At 41.1% G+C, this 14919-nt stretch overlaps 1 protein-coding gene across 1 annotated transcript in view; it reads right to left on the reverse strand.

Annotated features, from left to right (window-relative positions):
- The window catches only part of SYT9 (synaptotagmin 9), a gene marked incomplete at its 3' end in the record, with an annotated part of 64939 nt that extends 52583 nt beyond the window's left edge, over positions 1–12356 (reverse strand). The window contains exon 1 of the mRNA XM_082058750.1: positions 12173–12356. Within this exon, the coding sequence (XP_081914876.1) occupies positions 12173–12320 (148 nt within the window). The 5' untranslated portion in view covers positions 12321–12356. The remainder of the gene's footprint in view (positions 1–12172) is intronic.
- Positions 12357–14919: the final 2563 nt, after the last annotated feature.

Consider the following 14919-nt stretch of genomic DNA (forward strand, 5'->3'; position numbering starts at 1 on the left):
TGATTGGTTTATCACATCTAGATTGCTCATCTATCTTTGAGATAGCATTTTAAGGCATTAATTTTACTGCTTTCTAATCTGTTTTGCTTACTGAGAAAATAAAAGGGATTATTACATGGTAAACATGCTAGTCTTGATGCAGCAGTGATGATTTGAGAAGGGAAAATAGCAGAGGATGGAGGGACTGCACAACTTCTTTGTTCCTCCATCATACATCATACTAAATACTGTTAAAAGGGTTGGCGAGAAGGAACAGAGAACAGAGAGAGAAAAGCAAAGGGAAGAGAGTGGGCCAAGCTCCTTACTGTACACTGTTAAATTTCCCCTTGGCAAAAACATCTCACAAAGTCAGCAAGACCATCCTGAGAGGAAATCCAGTGTGGGAGACAATTAGGGATGCTGCTCAAGAGAAAAGGGCCTGGTGAAATAAAAGGCAGGACTGATTCGGGGTTTTTGAATTCCCTAATTCCCCTCTCCTCCTCCCTGGCTCTCATGATTTTGAATGAAACATTAATACTGCTTCAGATGCTTCTTCCCTCCAAGGCCAATCAGCTGCTCGGCAGGGCGTGAAGCGGTTGTTCATTTGAACAGCTAACGAGGGAGTGGAAGGACAGAGCTAATTCTAAGGCTTTTCCAGCACTGCTGAAGCTCACATTTGCTTTGACACATGGGGAATGACCTGAAGAGCCTTTCTCCACTTTGGAATAAGACAAGCGGTGCTGTATTAATTCTGTGTAAACAAGTCTGACTTGTCAGAAGAGATAATTTTTCACGATACAACCATAAACAGTTTTAAGATTGGAGTAGACACCTCGTCCTGCTTAGTACCATGGCAACAACTACCACTGGAGATCTTCCTCATAGGAGGGGTACAGAAAAAAGGAGGTAAAACAGCCAAACCACTGAAAATGTCAAATCCCAAGCCTTCCATTGTAACAAAATTTCTATTCCTTCTTCTCTCAGTACACAAAGCCTTTAGGATGAGAACTGAATCCTGACACTCAATTTTAGATATTCCTGAAGGTGAAAACTTGCTCCCCCCGCTATTCCAGAACGAAAAAAAGTTGAGGTGGCTGAAGCTCTTGCTGGTTCTGTTGCTATTAAGGTCTGTTCTGCTTTCCAGTTCCCAAGAAAAATGGAAAAGAAGCAAGAAAATGCATCAAAGGAAGAAAGATCAGTTTTTGTTCACAGTGCTGGGTCTCTACCACACAAGGACAGATACAGTAATTCCTGTTAAATTGCTCTGGCAAATCTATACCTGTGCACTGCTATTTTGGGTGCTGCTTTTAGCTATTTTATCATCACCGGTTCAAAGCAGTGGAATGTAAGAAATCATCTTGACTAGTCAAATCACTCTTGATAACATAACGACAACAGAACAAGGGACAGGTAGAGAATGAATAAGGTAGGCAGGAACAAGACATTAACTTGAGAATGAGAGCAGATATAAAAATGTTACACCTTCTGCATTGAACGGAACCTGGCAGGAACAGTGATGCTGCTGCATAGGAAGGAGCTGAGGTGACAGGTTTTCCTTATTAGATGAAGCCAGGATGGCCGAGCTTTCTCTTTCCTGCTTCGCCACTGTCAAATTATGCTTTCTTACGCAGGCTTACCAAACAATGAACCCCCAAAAATAAAAAAAAATAACAATGAGCATCGGATGGGACCCCAAAACATTTAGACAGATCTGCTTTTATCTATTTCTACAGTGAACTCTCCAAAGGCTTTTAAATTCAGAAAAAATGGCAAATTTTACTATAATAGAAATATAACTTCTAACAAAAGAGATATAACAAGATATATTTGCAACTTTTCCTGTCTACTATGTCCCTGTAGGCAGGTCCTCAAAATCCCAGCCTTTGAGTCAGTTAACTCTAATTTCTGAGTGGCAGCAAATCTGCTTGGTGCTCTCTGGTCCCTTGGGAACACGAGTGATGTCTCCCTCTTCAGAGGCTTGGCTGCCTCTTCTGCTCCTCATGTCCGTCTCCTGAGCAGCACAAGCAACAGGCTTCCAGCTCGTGCCTGCTGCACCAGGAGCTTTCACCTCTCTTTCTTTGTGGAACAGTGACACATTTACAACAAAAAAATCAAATGCAAAAAAAAATAGGTCAACCCCTCATCTTTCTGTTTACCTGCTAGGCCTTATTTCTGGTCTCTATTCACAGTCTGATACTCATTTTCTTCATTAAACATGATGATTTATCTCACAGTCCTTGACTTGGATGGAGAGAATTTTTGTTTTGACTCATCGGTTGTTATTAATACTTGTCAATTAACAACAACAAGAAATAAAGAGGAAAAGCTTAAGTTAGACTTTTATTACCATGGATGCCTTAGTGACATCTGCAGAAATAGGAGCCTTTCCTGATGGTATGATCTACTGCAGAAGAGAGGACAGTAATAGAATTAAACAAAATTGGAGCTATTAGTTTAGATTTGTGTCTTACATTACTCCAACCGAATTGGTAAGGCTTCAAATAAAAAATAGTACTGATCAGATGATTTTCTGTTGAGAGCTTTCTGTATTTTTTAAGCAATACCAGATCTGTTTCCTCTTGTATTTGGTTGCTAATGGACCTAAAAGCTCTTTTCAGCAGGTAAGAATTGCCATAATGCCACTGCTATGTATCCTACATCAGCCCTACTACTGGGAATAGAATAGCACTCAGCGAGAACCAACTCAATACCTGCTTTATTTCCCTGTAGCCAGACTCAGGAAACATTCCCTTTGTGCTGTGCAGAGAGACCTGAGCATAATGAATACTGGAGATCACCCTGTTTATGGCAGGCTTCCCCAAAAAGACAGAATAACTAGGCATTAATTTTATCCATTAAACTTCCCTAGGGGAAAAAAAAAAAAAAAAAGAAATTTCACTTTTAAATGGGTAAAACATCTGCTACAAATGGAGGCAGAAGATTATAAGACTGTTGGTCTCATTGATAATTTTCTAATTAGCATTGTACATTCCTCTCTGTGTACTAGAGTGGGATAACTCTTACCGAATTACAAGTTGTAATTATGTATACAATTTGATGTGAGACACACCTTCTGTAATATCTTAATATATATTAGTGAAACCATTAACTTTAGAGGGAGGAATGTCTTGCAAATTATGAAATAAGTAGAAAGTTTTAAAAAAGAACTCTAAACACAACTTTATATAACTCTGGTCAGATGCCCAATGAGATAATCTGTGTGTACGATAGGTCAAACATTATATATTGATTGATTGATTAAACAGCAATACAATTACGTTCTCAAATTACACTGAATGTAGGAGAAAACCATGCTGTTGAGGTCAGAGAACTAAAACAGAGGTGAATTAAAAATACTGGAAATATGGGCAGAAATAAAATGAGATGCTGCTCGAGAAATGGAACACCAAGATGAAAAAACATGTGGAACACAAGTATAAACATACATAATCTGGAAAACAAATGGAGGAACTGGGAACAAAGTAACCTGGGTAGGAATGATGAAGGCTGGTTTACAAAAAGAGATTTCAAAAGATAAATATTTAGTGTTTCACCAGTAGTTGTATATACACCAAAGGGGTCCATCACACAGGGAAAGGCAATATTTGGGGAGTTTTACAGACAGTAAAACAGAATTAAGAAGTTTTGAACAAACTTCCAGATGGAAACATATTTCCAAGGGAAGTCAGGAAGGCTTTCTTTTTATGTGCGTGTAAAACTAAACTGGGGAGGAAAAGAGTGAGAGGAGGAATGATCCTATTTCAATTCCTGACTCTTCTTATTTTACATGCCCTTTGAAAGTTTTAATTCCAAAGTGAAAAATGCCTGACTTCTTATTTTTTTTTGTTAGTATGGTGGATTTACATCAATAATCGAAAAGCTTTTTCTGACATTATATTGAGTCTTCCAATGTTTATCTTTGATAGACACACATCAACTGTAATTGGCTCAAGACATACAGGCACGTGTGCCAGTTTTGACTGCATCCACTCTATTTCTGAATTCCAACTGGCCATAGGAAGCATACAAGATAAAATCCTGTAGCGTACTTGTCTACCAAAAGAAGTCAAACTGATTTTACTTGGCTAACGAATGCCTAAATCCAAAAAAACCCACAGCTGAACATATTGAGCAACTTAAAACACACGATTCGGAGTCATTACAATAGCTAATGTAATATGTGCAAACCACCAGCTGTTATACATAACATTTTCTTTATGTGACAGATTTTTTTTTGTACTTATCAAATAAATAGATCAAGTACTCGCTACTTAACAGTACTACAGAACATGCAAAGAGATTTGTAAGATGATGAACTTTAGGAATTAATGATTTTACAAGTTGCAACCAACAGCATTTTTAGGAAAAATCTTTCCATCTCTAATTAATTATTCCAAATTCTTATCCCTTGAACTAAAATTTTGTTAGCAATATGAAAATGACATAAAGCTTCAGACCAAAATAATCTCCCTTTATCTCTTTGGTCTAAATAAAGCCACAAAAGGGTTTAAATTAATGACAAAATGTAGCAAAAGATGGGCAATACAATTTTCTTAAGGACAGCTTTGCACTAAACCAAAAGTGATCATTATTTTCAGTGGGCGGAAGAACTAAAACCTAGAAATGTATTTTCAACATAAATATGAATACATAATTTACAATTTATGGTCAAACTCTACTTTTTCCACACCAAAGATGCTATAGTGCTCCACAGCCTCAAGACTGAATTTAACCAGATCTGCTGTTATGACAGCAATAATTTTGGAATTACATTTCTAGGTCTCTGAATTGTCAGTGTAATTAAACTCTCACAAATTAGTTTGCAAAGGAAATTTCCAGAAAGCTCTCTGAGCGGGACATCTGGCCAATCATTTGTACTTGGGTCACAAAATGGATGGATCGCACAAAAATGTAACAGCTGAGAATTCTACCAGTACTAAATATGAGCTTTATTGTAAACAGGTTCACATTTTCTTGAGGAATTAATGACCCATAAATCCATTACAGTAACACCTCTACTTGTAAAGTGATCAGAGCTTTGTGTCTCCAAATGCAAATGGTTGTCTGCAGAAAGCTTAGGGATATTTCTTAGGAAACTGTAATTAGTAAATTATTTTCCCTAACCCCCCTATCTCGGAGGAATGTGAAAATCCCATTGAAATAAGAGTTATGATGAATGCCAAGATAAAGTTTTAGTACAGTCATATGTACAAGGGCTAAATTTAGCCGACTGTTTTCCATCAGCAAAACTGGCATTTAAGATGAGAATTCAGGTGTAAAACAGACGGTATGCTATTTAGCCATCCTAATTTTTAAAAGGTTGACGTTTTTGTCATTACTCTTGAGGTTATTTTCAATTATACATATTTTTGTTACTCACAATTCAAAATAACAATTTTCTTTAACATTCACTGCACGTTTGGAAGAGACTTGCATAAACTGTGGGATGACTGTAGAGATAACTGACTTCTGATTCAATTGGTATGTTATTCTCACTTTTAGGATTAAGTCAGCAATCCGCTTGCAATGACTTTGGTAAATAAATAGTTTTTGCCATATATGCAATGAATATAGTATACAAGTAAACATACTGTTTTTTTCATTAAATACAAAGGGTTGTAGTTGGCACTAGTCTAACACAAGCATAACGTTGTGTATGCTATCATTTCAGTGCGTAAGTGCATCCTATAAACAACAGACATTTGGAATAATTCCCATATAAGTGAGAAGTGAAACCAAAATGGAAGTGGAAGCCCCAGTGAGCTCTTGCTTTCCACACCTATATTGGATATGGAGGGTTGGAAGCCACCTTCCCCCTGTCTTTTTGTTGTGCAGTTAAACTTTCTTTCCTCCCTACAATGTCCAAGAGCAGCCACAGGATAGCACTGGCCTGAGTTGCGGTCAAAGGGACCACAGAAAACCTATGCATGTTTATCTTCTCAACCCAGAGGAAAGTACTGTTGTTAATACACTGAAGTTGCTTTGCACCACTGAAAACTGTAAAGTAACTTCGGTAGTGCCAGGATCTGTCCTTTCATGCTGGAACGGTATTTAATATGATTATGCTCCAACCTGATCAAAGCTCAAGATCAGTTCTGTCCTAAGAATGATCTTTGTTGTCTTCCTTTTGCCTGGTTCTGAAGGATAGATTATAACTTAAACATCTATACATCTTTAAGGCTACCTGTAAAAAGAACAAAAATTTATTCTAGGAAAAAGTTATATGCAGTTACATTAAAGTAAAATCTTTAATTTACTTTAATTACACCTTCAAGCCATTATTAAGCACATAGGTGGTCCCTTTTCTTTCTACATAAATTGTTCTTTTCTACATTTTGTTTCAAGGTTTAGCATTACCTGTTTAAAATAGATTTCCCAACAAAACCCAATACTAAACTCTTTCAGTATGACAGGAAAATCTCTGAGACACTATTTGTTTAGAGGGAAACCATCAGAGCATCTTAGAATACAAGCAACAGCAAATAATTATTTTTATCTTCTGCTTGCTTGTTTCTGGCTTTTCAAAAGAGAAAAAGAATACATATTTATAGTCTAAAATACATTACATCATTGTATTTTTTTAAACTATTGAAATAGCACTTTAGCTCTTGAAACCCAAAGGAACTTGGGCCTCATACTTCATTCATTTGCCGTCATGTCAGTGAATACGGTTCACACTTCTCCTCTATCTTACAAAGAGTTTTGCACTAGTACGACATATGGAATACTATCATTCTGGAGTGGCAGCATTTGACATTCATTTTACAGGAGGAAAATAAAATTAAAAATACAGAAAGCAATGGCTCATAATGACTAAAATAAAAACCATACTGAGAGTTATTTCACCCACTCAAATCCTTTCCGTGTCTTTACAACTGGTAAATGCTCTTTGTGTTTACCTAGATACGTCTAAATGTACTTAGCATCTTGAAGAAACTGTAGCTTGAGATGTTCCTGTAAGTTTGGGGGAGGGAGGGCGGGATAAATCAGTAAATCATTTGAGTTACAAAAATTTAAAACTGTCCTCTTAGGAAATTCAGCTACCTTCTGCAGACAGGTTTTGGTTTTAGACTCAGTTGTGGATGAAAGGGAAGCTTTCTGGGATGCTATTTAATTGCAAGTATTAGCTTCCTAGGGAGTGACCAGTCCATTGGAATGACAGTCTCCAAAAAACCCTTGACTCCCACGTTCCACAGGTTGGCTGGGAGGCCACATTTATGCCAGTTCGGCCTTTTTGTTTCTTTGTACTTCTCTTTCCTGAAGTTGTAATTATATATTAAAAAATAAAGATAAGATTCTTAAATACTACTGCAACACCATAACTGCACCTTCATGTTTCCATACCCCCATTTTTTTAGCTTGATTGTCAACTATCTTTACCTCCATCTAGTGCTAAAATCTGACTTTCTATCACTGTATAATATTGATCTCTTACGACCTGTAGCATACTTTATGCCTAACAGCCACCACTATACCCACACTATGCACCACATATTGTGTTTTATCATATATTAGCCCATTTTAAAGCACATAATTAAGAATATCTTAAGACTTTACTGGTTTATCCTCAAGATGTGCGATCCAACAGAACAGAACAGGAGAGCAAACTTTACTTTTTATTTTCATTTTTTTCTGCTAAGACATTAACGAAAATCATTATGAATTAGACCTTTTTTATATCCCTTATCTTCATAAGCATCTTTTTTTATCCAGTCCTCAGGTTCCTCACAGCTTCCTCTGACCTTTTTAAAACTTTTATTCCAAGTTTTCAAGAGTTGCATACTTTTTAACTAAAGAAAGAAAAATCTATAGCACGTGCTAGGGAGATGAAGTTTTGTGTAGGGCAGTCTCGGCGTGCAACTCTTTTATACTTTTCCTCTATATAACTTAATTTACTGATATTCAGCAAATGTCAGCAAACATACAACTATGCATTAAGCACTTTGTTACTATATCTAGCAGTCACTGGAAGGTATGCAGGCAGCACAAGTTGCTGAAAAGTTGGCAAAACACTACAACAAAAGGCACTGCAGAATTTCATAGGGTCTAGGAAGAGCAATGGCAGCCTACCACTCTGGGAAGCACTTTTCTTAAAAAACAACGAATCACTACAGAACAGCAAAAATCACCAGAAGAACCAGAATCACCTACACCCAAGAACTACAATAACTAGTGGCAAAAGCTTTTAAGGCTGATTTCTGAAATGCAACTCCAAAGCAGTCAAGTCAGCTACAATGGAAGCATAATTCACAGTCACGTACCAGGCAGACTGAGAACGCAGCACTAGCTCCAGCCAGCAAAAGACTTTCTGTTCTATGCCAAACTCTAAACTGCGCTAAATCAAAACCATGTAACTCTTCCTCTTGATTCCTGCCCCCTCTCCTCCCCCGCAAAAAAGAAGTGTCCATCTTTGTAAAAGTCCAAAGTCACAGGTACAAAAGCATACACACCCTTTCTGCCAGGCTTGATTCATGCCACACCAAGTTTTTCAGTTAAAAAGTTGCAAGGTAAATCTATTATATAAATAGTAATTTTGGTTTTGCCTTCATTGCTCTTTTATTGGTCAGTCTCTCAATTAAGATTTTCTGTATTCGTGGTTTTGTTTGTTTGTTTTCCATGTTAGTATCATTCTAGTCAAGCAACTTCCATTCCTCATCCACCGTATTTGCTTACCTGGTGTCATGGGGTGATATTACATGACCCTGTTTTCAAATGCTCATATGACTAACATGGTTTTCACTGGAGTATCTCTAAGAGGTCCGTATGATTCTCCCTTATGAATGTATTATGTAGTTAGTGTGCTCAGACTTGGCAATTTACCCTCATAAAACCCTTCTGTGATCTAGAAATATTATCAACATTTTACAAATAGGGAATGGAGGGATGGAACTGAAAAAGATCCAGCTTATTAAGGTATCTAAATGCTTAAGGATGCCTATTGGGATTTTCAAGGGTGCCCTGACATATAACTCTTATTGAACTAATTGAATATTTTTCACTGAATGGCTAATTTGCATTTTTAGTTTTCTGAAAACCTTTAAAATCTAACTCACGTCACCCTTTAAATCCAGCAGACCAGTGTGTTAAACCTGGAACTCATTAGCCCTTAAACTTACGCTCTAAGCGCTGTGCAGTACTTCCCACAACAGGGCAAATTACATGAAAAATAAAGATGCTGTGCATACCACAAGCATCCATTCCCTCCTGTCCCCCTCCCTCTTGCCCTCCCAGGCTGAGTCACACACCAAACACTCAGACAGTGGGGAGCCACCTGCATCAGATATCAGGCAAGTGCATCTCCAGGGATCTGGCTGCTCAGTGCTGAGACTGAGGGGTGCCTGAGCTTGAGCTTGTAGACAAACCCTGATATCTTGCTCAGCAACCCCTCAGCTCACTTCCACCCACAATTAAGGTTTGATTTCCCCACCCCTACCTACCACTCACATAACAGAGCCAACGTACATGAATGGCTCAAACCAAATTTGCTGTAAAATCATCTGTATCCACTATGTAGTTGGCTTTAGGCAAGTAGCCACTTTATTGCAGAAAAACTTCTATTAGCGTGGGGAAATGCCTGAATTCCTGTAAAACAGCTGATCATGTATGTTTTCTAGCTGCACTTTTCTCAACTCTTAACAAAGTTGTACATGTTTTCAGATAGCTCTTTTGTTTGGCACAACAGGAAGATGTTCAGTTCATCTAATGCACATCACCTTCATACAGGAAAAAAAAAAAGGCTTATAACAAGTATAGCTTCATTTTTTGCCTACTTTTGCCAAGAAGATGCTTTCAGCACAGGTTTTCTTCACACCCCTATGTTTAGCCACTACAGGCAAGTGAATGGATCAGCTGTCAGGGCTTTTCAATGTCATTGTTAAGTCAATGAAACTCACTATGTAAATGAAGCTGGATTTGGTCAATGTACTGCCCTGTGATTGTGAATCCTATTACTTCTTTTGGAGAGTCATGTACACTGTCTTCTTACAGCCCATGCCATCACATTGAAGGACCAGCTAAACAAACCTCATGGGCAGCCAGTTTACTGGGAAAATATGTGTTTTAATCAAAGAAATATAGGACAAGGTAAATGAATAAATTCCTGGCACTGCTACCCTAGAGAAGTCATTTCCAAGTCAGGGCTTATGGATAACGTGTTGCCTGCTATACCCTCGGAGACTGGCTGCAGCTGCAAAAACTAAAAAATGGTAAAATTGAGGCCAATAGGAAGATGCTGCCTGCAGCATAATTGCTCACCGTTGTTGCACATTGGCTGGCGAAGGTCGTGGACTGCTGCTCTGTGTACTTGAGCAGGTTTGCAACAACACTGGAAGGCTGTTGTATAATAATGGTTTAAGCAAAACACGTAGAAATAAAAACAGATTTTTTGTTTTTAATATTTAGGTAGAGCAGATAAATTTTCACTGAGCATACCATGTTTTAAAAACGTTCCCAAAAAGATGCCAGGTACTCTTTTAGCCTGAGGCTGAAGGGAAAAAAAGCAGGTAGCTTCTGAAAGATTTCTGAAACACTGTTATCCAAGTAGCTGAAGTTAAAGTCCCATATGCATTTCAAGTGATTTAGTATTTAAAAGTGAGCACTGATTTAAGTAGACATTCTTGGAATCATCACATGATATACAAATATGTGATTGATCCCTTGGTAAATGAAAATTACAGAAAATCACAGGTGTCTGTCACAAAAATTACTGCTTATATGAACAAAGCAATTAAATCTGCCTATATGAACAAAACAATTACATCTGCCTAATGTTAAAGAATCCTTATCAAACATTGCATGAATCACTTTAATTTGAATATTTTTAAGGGAGCAAGAAGCCAGAATGGCTGCAAATAGCTTTGGATACAAGCAAACTGAATGTCGGAAAATTCCATATTCATGTATTGTGATAACAGATCTCTTTTCCCCCAATTTATTTTCTTTTTACTTGTTTCCCCCAGGCCTTTTAACATATTCAAGCATTTGTCAGTAAGTTGCATTGAGTGTTACTTCAGACTCACAAAATTACAGAAAAATATTTAAGAATAGAGTGTCATTAAACTGTTCTATGCTACATTAACTCATTTATTTCAGAGAATATTAAAGAAATGAAGACTGTGCTGTGATGATCACCTGATCTAACAGCAAGCCTTTCCAGTACTGCAAGCATTTATCAACTTCTCTTTTAACTCTGTAAATTTCTCCTCATACTGAGCAAACTCTACTTGATGGTGTAAAAATAAGTAAATTAACTCCTACTTCAAATTGCAATTTGCCTTTCCCTCACGGCCAGAGATGTGCAGAACATCAATCTTTCAACATTTTTGAGCAGCTGGAGCTCAGCTTCCTTATTAAAAAGCTTCCTTAAGGTAAAGTTTTTAAGCCAGAGTGTTATGCCAAGATATGAAAAGGCAACCAGAATCCAGACACACACAAAACCACTCAGTGTACATCTTGTCAGAACTACAACCCCCACATCTGCTACAGACAGGCAAGCACTGTCTTTTCAGCTTGTGAAATACAGAACTGGAAAGTTTGGTTACATTGTTTTGCTTTTAAACTGAGCTACAAATCCCCCCCCTCCCCCTTCTCGTCTTTACAATTAAACCCAGAGTGATGGGGCGGGCCACAGGAGCCCGAAAGGAGCCCCCTTCGCCTTGTGACTCTGCAGCAAGCAGGGGAAGGCAGCTCTGGGCAGGGAGGCTCCGACCCGCACCAGGGCCGGGCTGAGGCGAGCGGCGGGGACATGCTGCCCACCCTAGGGACAAAGTTGCCGCCACCGTGCCCGCACCCGGGCAGTTCTCCCCGGCCCCGGCTGGGAGAGCTGCCGAGCGAGGGTTCGCATCTCCGCCAGCAGCTGGGCGCTGGACGCCGGTAACGGAGACCCGGCAGCACCGCCCGAAAGCACCGGGAGCAGCGGCGGGCAGCCGAGCCCGGACGAGCGTCCTCCCCTGGCCAGAGCGGAGCAAATCCCCCCCCGCCCCTCCTGGGAGCCCCCACCACCACCATAAGCACTTCTTCCCTCCCCGGCCGCTCGCACCTCGGGGCAGTCCCCGCCGTGCCGACAGGCCTCGCCCCGCGGCACCCGGCCTCCGGGGGATGCTCGGGGATGTTCACCCTCCTCTCGTAGCCAGAGGACGGGGGAGGCCGCCGGTGCCCGCACCCAGCCCGCATCCCTTGACGGCGGCGGCCGTACCTGAGTCGCTGAGGCGGGGCCGGGCTCTGTCCCGCAGGTAGTAGATGAAATCCCGGCAGTTCTCGTTCTCCACCGCCCCGACGGAGCACAGCTCGGCCAGCAGCTGCAGCGCTTTCTGGCAAATCTCGTCCTCCCTGTCGCCGGGCATCGCCCCCCAGCATCCTCGGGAGCGGAGCGGAGCCCTGCGCTCAGGCGCCGCGCCGCTGCCCGCCCGCCTGCAGCCGCCCGCGCCGCCGGGCCGCCGCCCGCATCCTCCGCCAGCGCCGCCCGCCCCGCCGGGCCGAGCCGGGCCGGGCCGGGCCGCCCGCCGCTGCCCCTCCGCCCGCTGCCGGCTTCGTCCCGCCGCCTCCTGCGCGCCGCGCCGCTACCGGGGGCGGAGGATGGGGGTCCCACCAGTTGAATGCGAGGGCGGGGAGGGCCGGCGCCGCGACCGCCCAGCCGCGCTGGCGCAGCTCTCCCCCGCGGCGGTAGCGGGCGGGGGGCCCGGCCGTGCCTCCGCCCCCGGCGGCAGGGCTGCCCCGGACCCCGTCCTGCACCCCCGAGCCGAGATCCTCGGCCGTGTCCGAAAGCAAGCGCGCAGGGAAACTTCAGAAGCGGCGCAGGGTCTGGTGAAGGACGGTCCTGAACGCAGGTGCTGATGGACAGCTCCTCGTCCTCCTCCTCTCCATCACCGGCCAGGCCCTAACCTCTGCTTTGCTGATCCGCGTTTAATGCCAACAAGCAGTTTGTTAAATACCGTGTGCTTTTTGTGTCTCACTGCCTACTCCTATTTAGAAATTATTCCATTCACTCAGCTCATTGTCTTGAAATTACTCTCTGTAAATAAGGCGTGCCCTCACTGTCGGGAACATAGTGGAGGGGCAAATGTTAGAAATTTATTTTGGACAGAATGGCATTCTTCAGCGAGTTCATATATTGGCCTGGGCGACGGATTAGAAAGAGTTACAGCACTGTTGGGAAAACTCAGGCACTTGAGAACCGGCCATAGCTTGAGGGAAAGGCAGGAGAACCTTGTCTGGAGGAGGTGGAGGCTGAGGAGTCGTCTGCCATTGAGCATGTTTATCCTGACAAGTAGGAGGTTTGTAAGGTTCTGCTTTGCTTTCTGGATTTGTAGGCAGGGAGGATGGTGGGTGTCATGAGGGGAAAAGCTGATAACTGGATGTGCCATTTCACTTTATTTTCTTCTCCCTCTCTCTTTTTTATAATAGTTTAAGCAAATATCAGAGGCCGTGATGAGCTTGAAAGTTCAGACTGTTGTGGATGTTCAGCCTACTGTGTAAAGACTGGTGATAACAGTTCTTTAAATAGCGTAGACAGCAACATCTTCTAGTAGAAGCTTTTTTCTTTCTTAAGGAAAAAAGCGTATTGTTGAAGTAAGTTAAAATGTATTCTGCGAATGGAGTGGATGATAACAACAAAAGTTGTTTACTGGTGTAACTTGACGTCTCCTAGTACTGTGGCAGCATTTCTGATGTCTCAAAGGCATGAGTTCTTTTTCCCCACTTTTAATAGCAAAGTCATGTCCGTAAAACTTGTCTGTATAAACAAGTGTAATTCCATCAGTAAACAGGCAATGCTTTCATGCTGGCATGTTCTTATTAGGAATTAATAACATAATAAAATTGTATGTATCTGTTACAGTCATTGAGGTCGTATTTTTGACACCCAGAGATTTTTATGACATAAGCATATGTTTTCACATCTAAGCATGGGGAAACTTCCCACTAGTCTCAATAAATGCTGTACAAATATTTATCTTGGTACTGGAAATACCAACGTGATTGCCTTGTTTCTCTAAGTATGCGGGGATAGGGGAGAGAGACAATTCTGAAGAGGCACTGTCAATCACAGCTCTTTCTCTGAAACAAAGGACCAGGCTTTAGCAGTACTGTGTCTCTTCCTACTTTAGTGAAGAAGGGGTAAAATTTAAAGAACTTGGTAGAACCACAGATACCAGAATCCCCTTTTGGGAAAAAGAGCTGCGAGATGCCTAGTGGATTATTCGTATGTATGTAAGCCCTCTGGGGGTATAAAGTTTTTAATTTCTAACACAAAAACAAGTCCTGGCCAATGCTGGTGCTATGTAATAAAGAGGAGGAAAGACAGAGGAACCATGAAAGATCACCGACAGAGACATCAGTGAAATACACTCCAAGTAGTTCAGTGATTATATGTGACCGGATTTTGAATTACTGTACAATTTCTGCACTGTGACTCGTTTAGGCAGATTATTTGGCTATATTTTGGTAATTTGGCCCTGACCTAGCTGGCTGTACTATTGTATAGTTTGTACTCCATCCAGAATGGTCAAATGTATCAACTGCAAAGTGATATTAATGCATTTACTGGAGTGTGGTTTTTATCCTGTGGGATCACAAGCCCGTCACTAGCCTAGGGTTCTAGCTTGCCACGGAGTGAACTCTGGACAGCCCAGTGATTAAGTGGTAATTTCTTTATCTTTTTTCTCTAACTAAAATATTTTGCTTCGTCTTTTAAATAACAGCAATTTGAGGGTGCTAAGATGTTTGCAATGCAGATGGTGAGGGTTGGAAATTTTTCAGTCTGCTGGAGGAAAGACCATGAAATTATATGGACATCACTGCCAGTAAACAAAGGCATCTATTCTGAAAAGTTCTGAGCAATTACTAAATGCACTGCATAAGCAAATGCCCATGTCTCTTTCTGATAGCAGCAGTAAATATAACCTGCTGTGTGTAAAGGCAAATGCAACTCTTCCTTCCTGTGGT

The sequence above is a fragment of the Streptopelia decaocto genome (genome assembly GCF_964273445.1).
Source record: "Streptopelia decaocto genome assembly, chromosome: 7".
In the NCBI taxonomy this organism is placed as follows: domain Eukaryota; kingdom Metazoa; phylum Chordata; class Aves; order Columbiformes; family Columbidae; genus Streptopelia; species Streptopelia decaocto.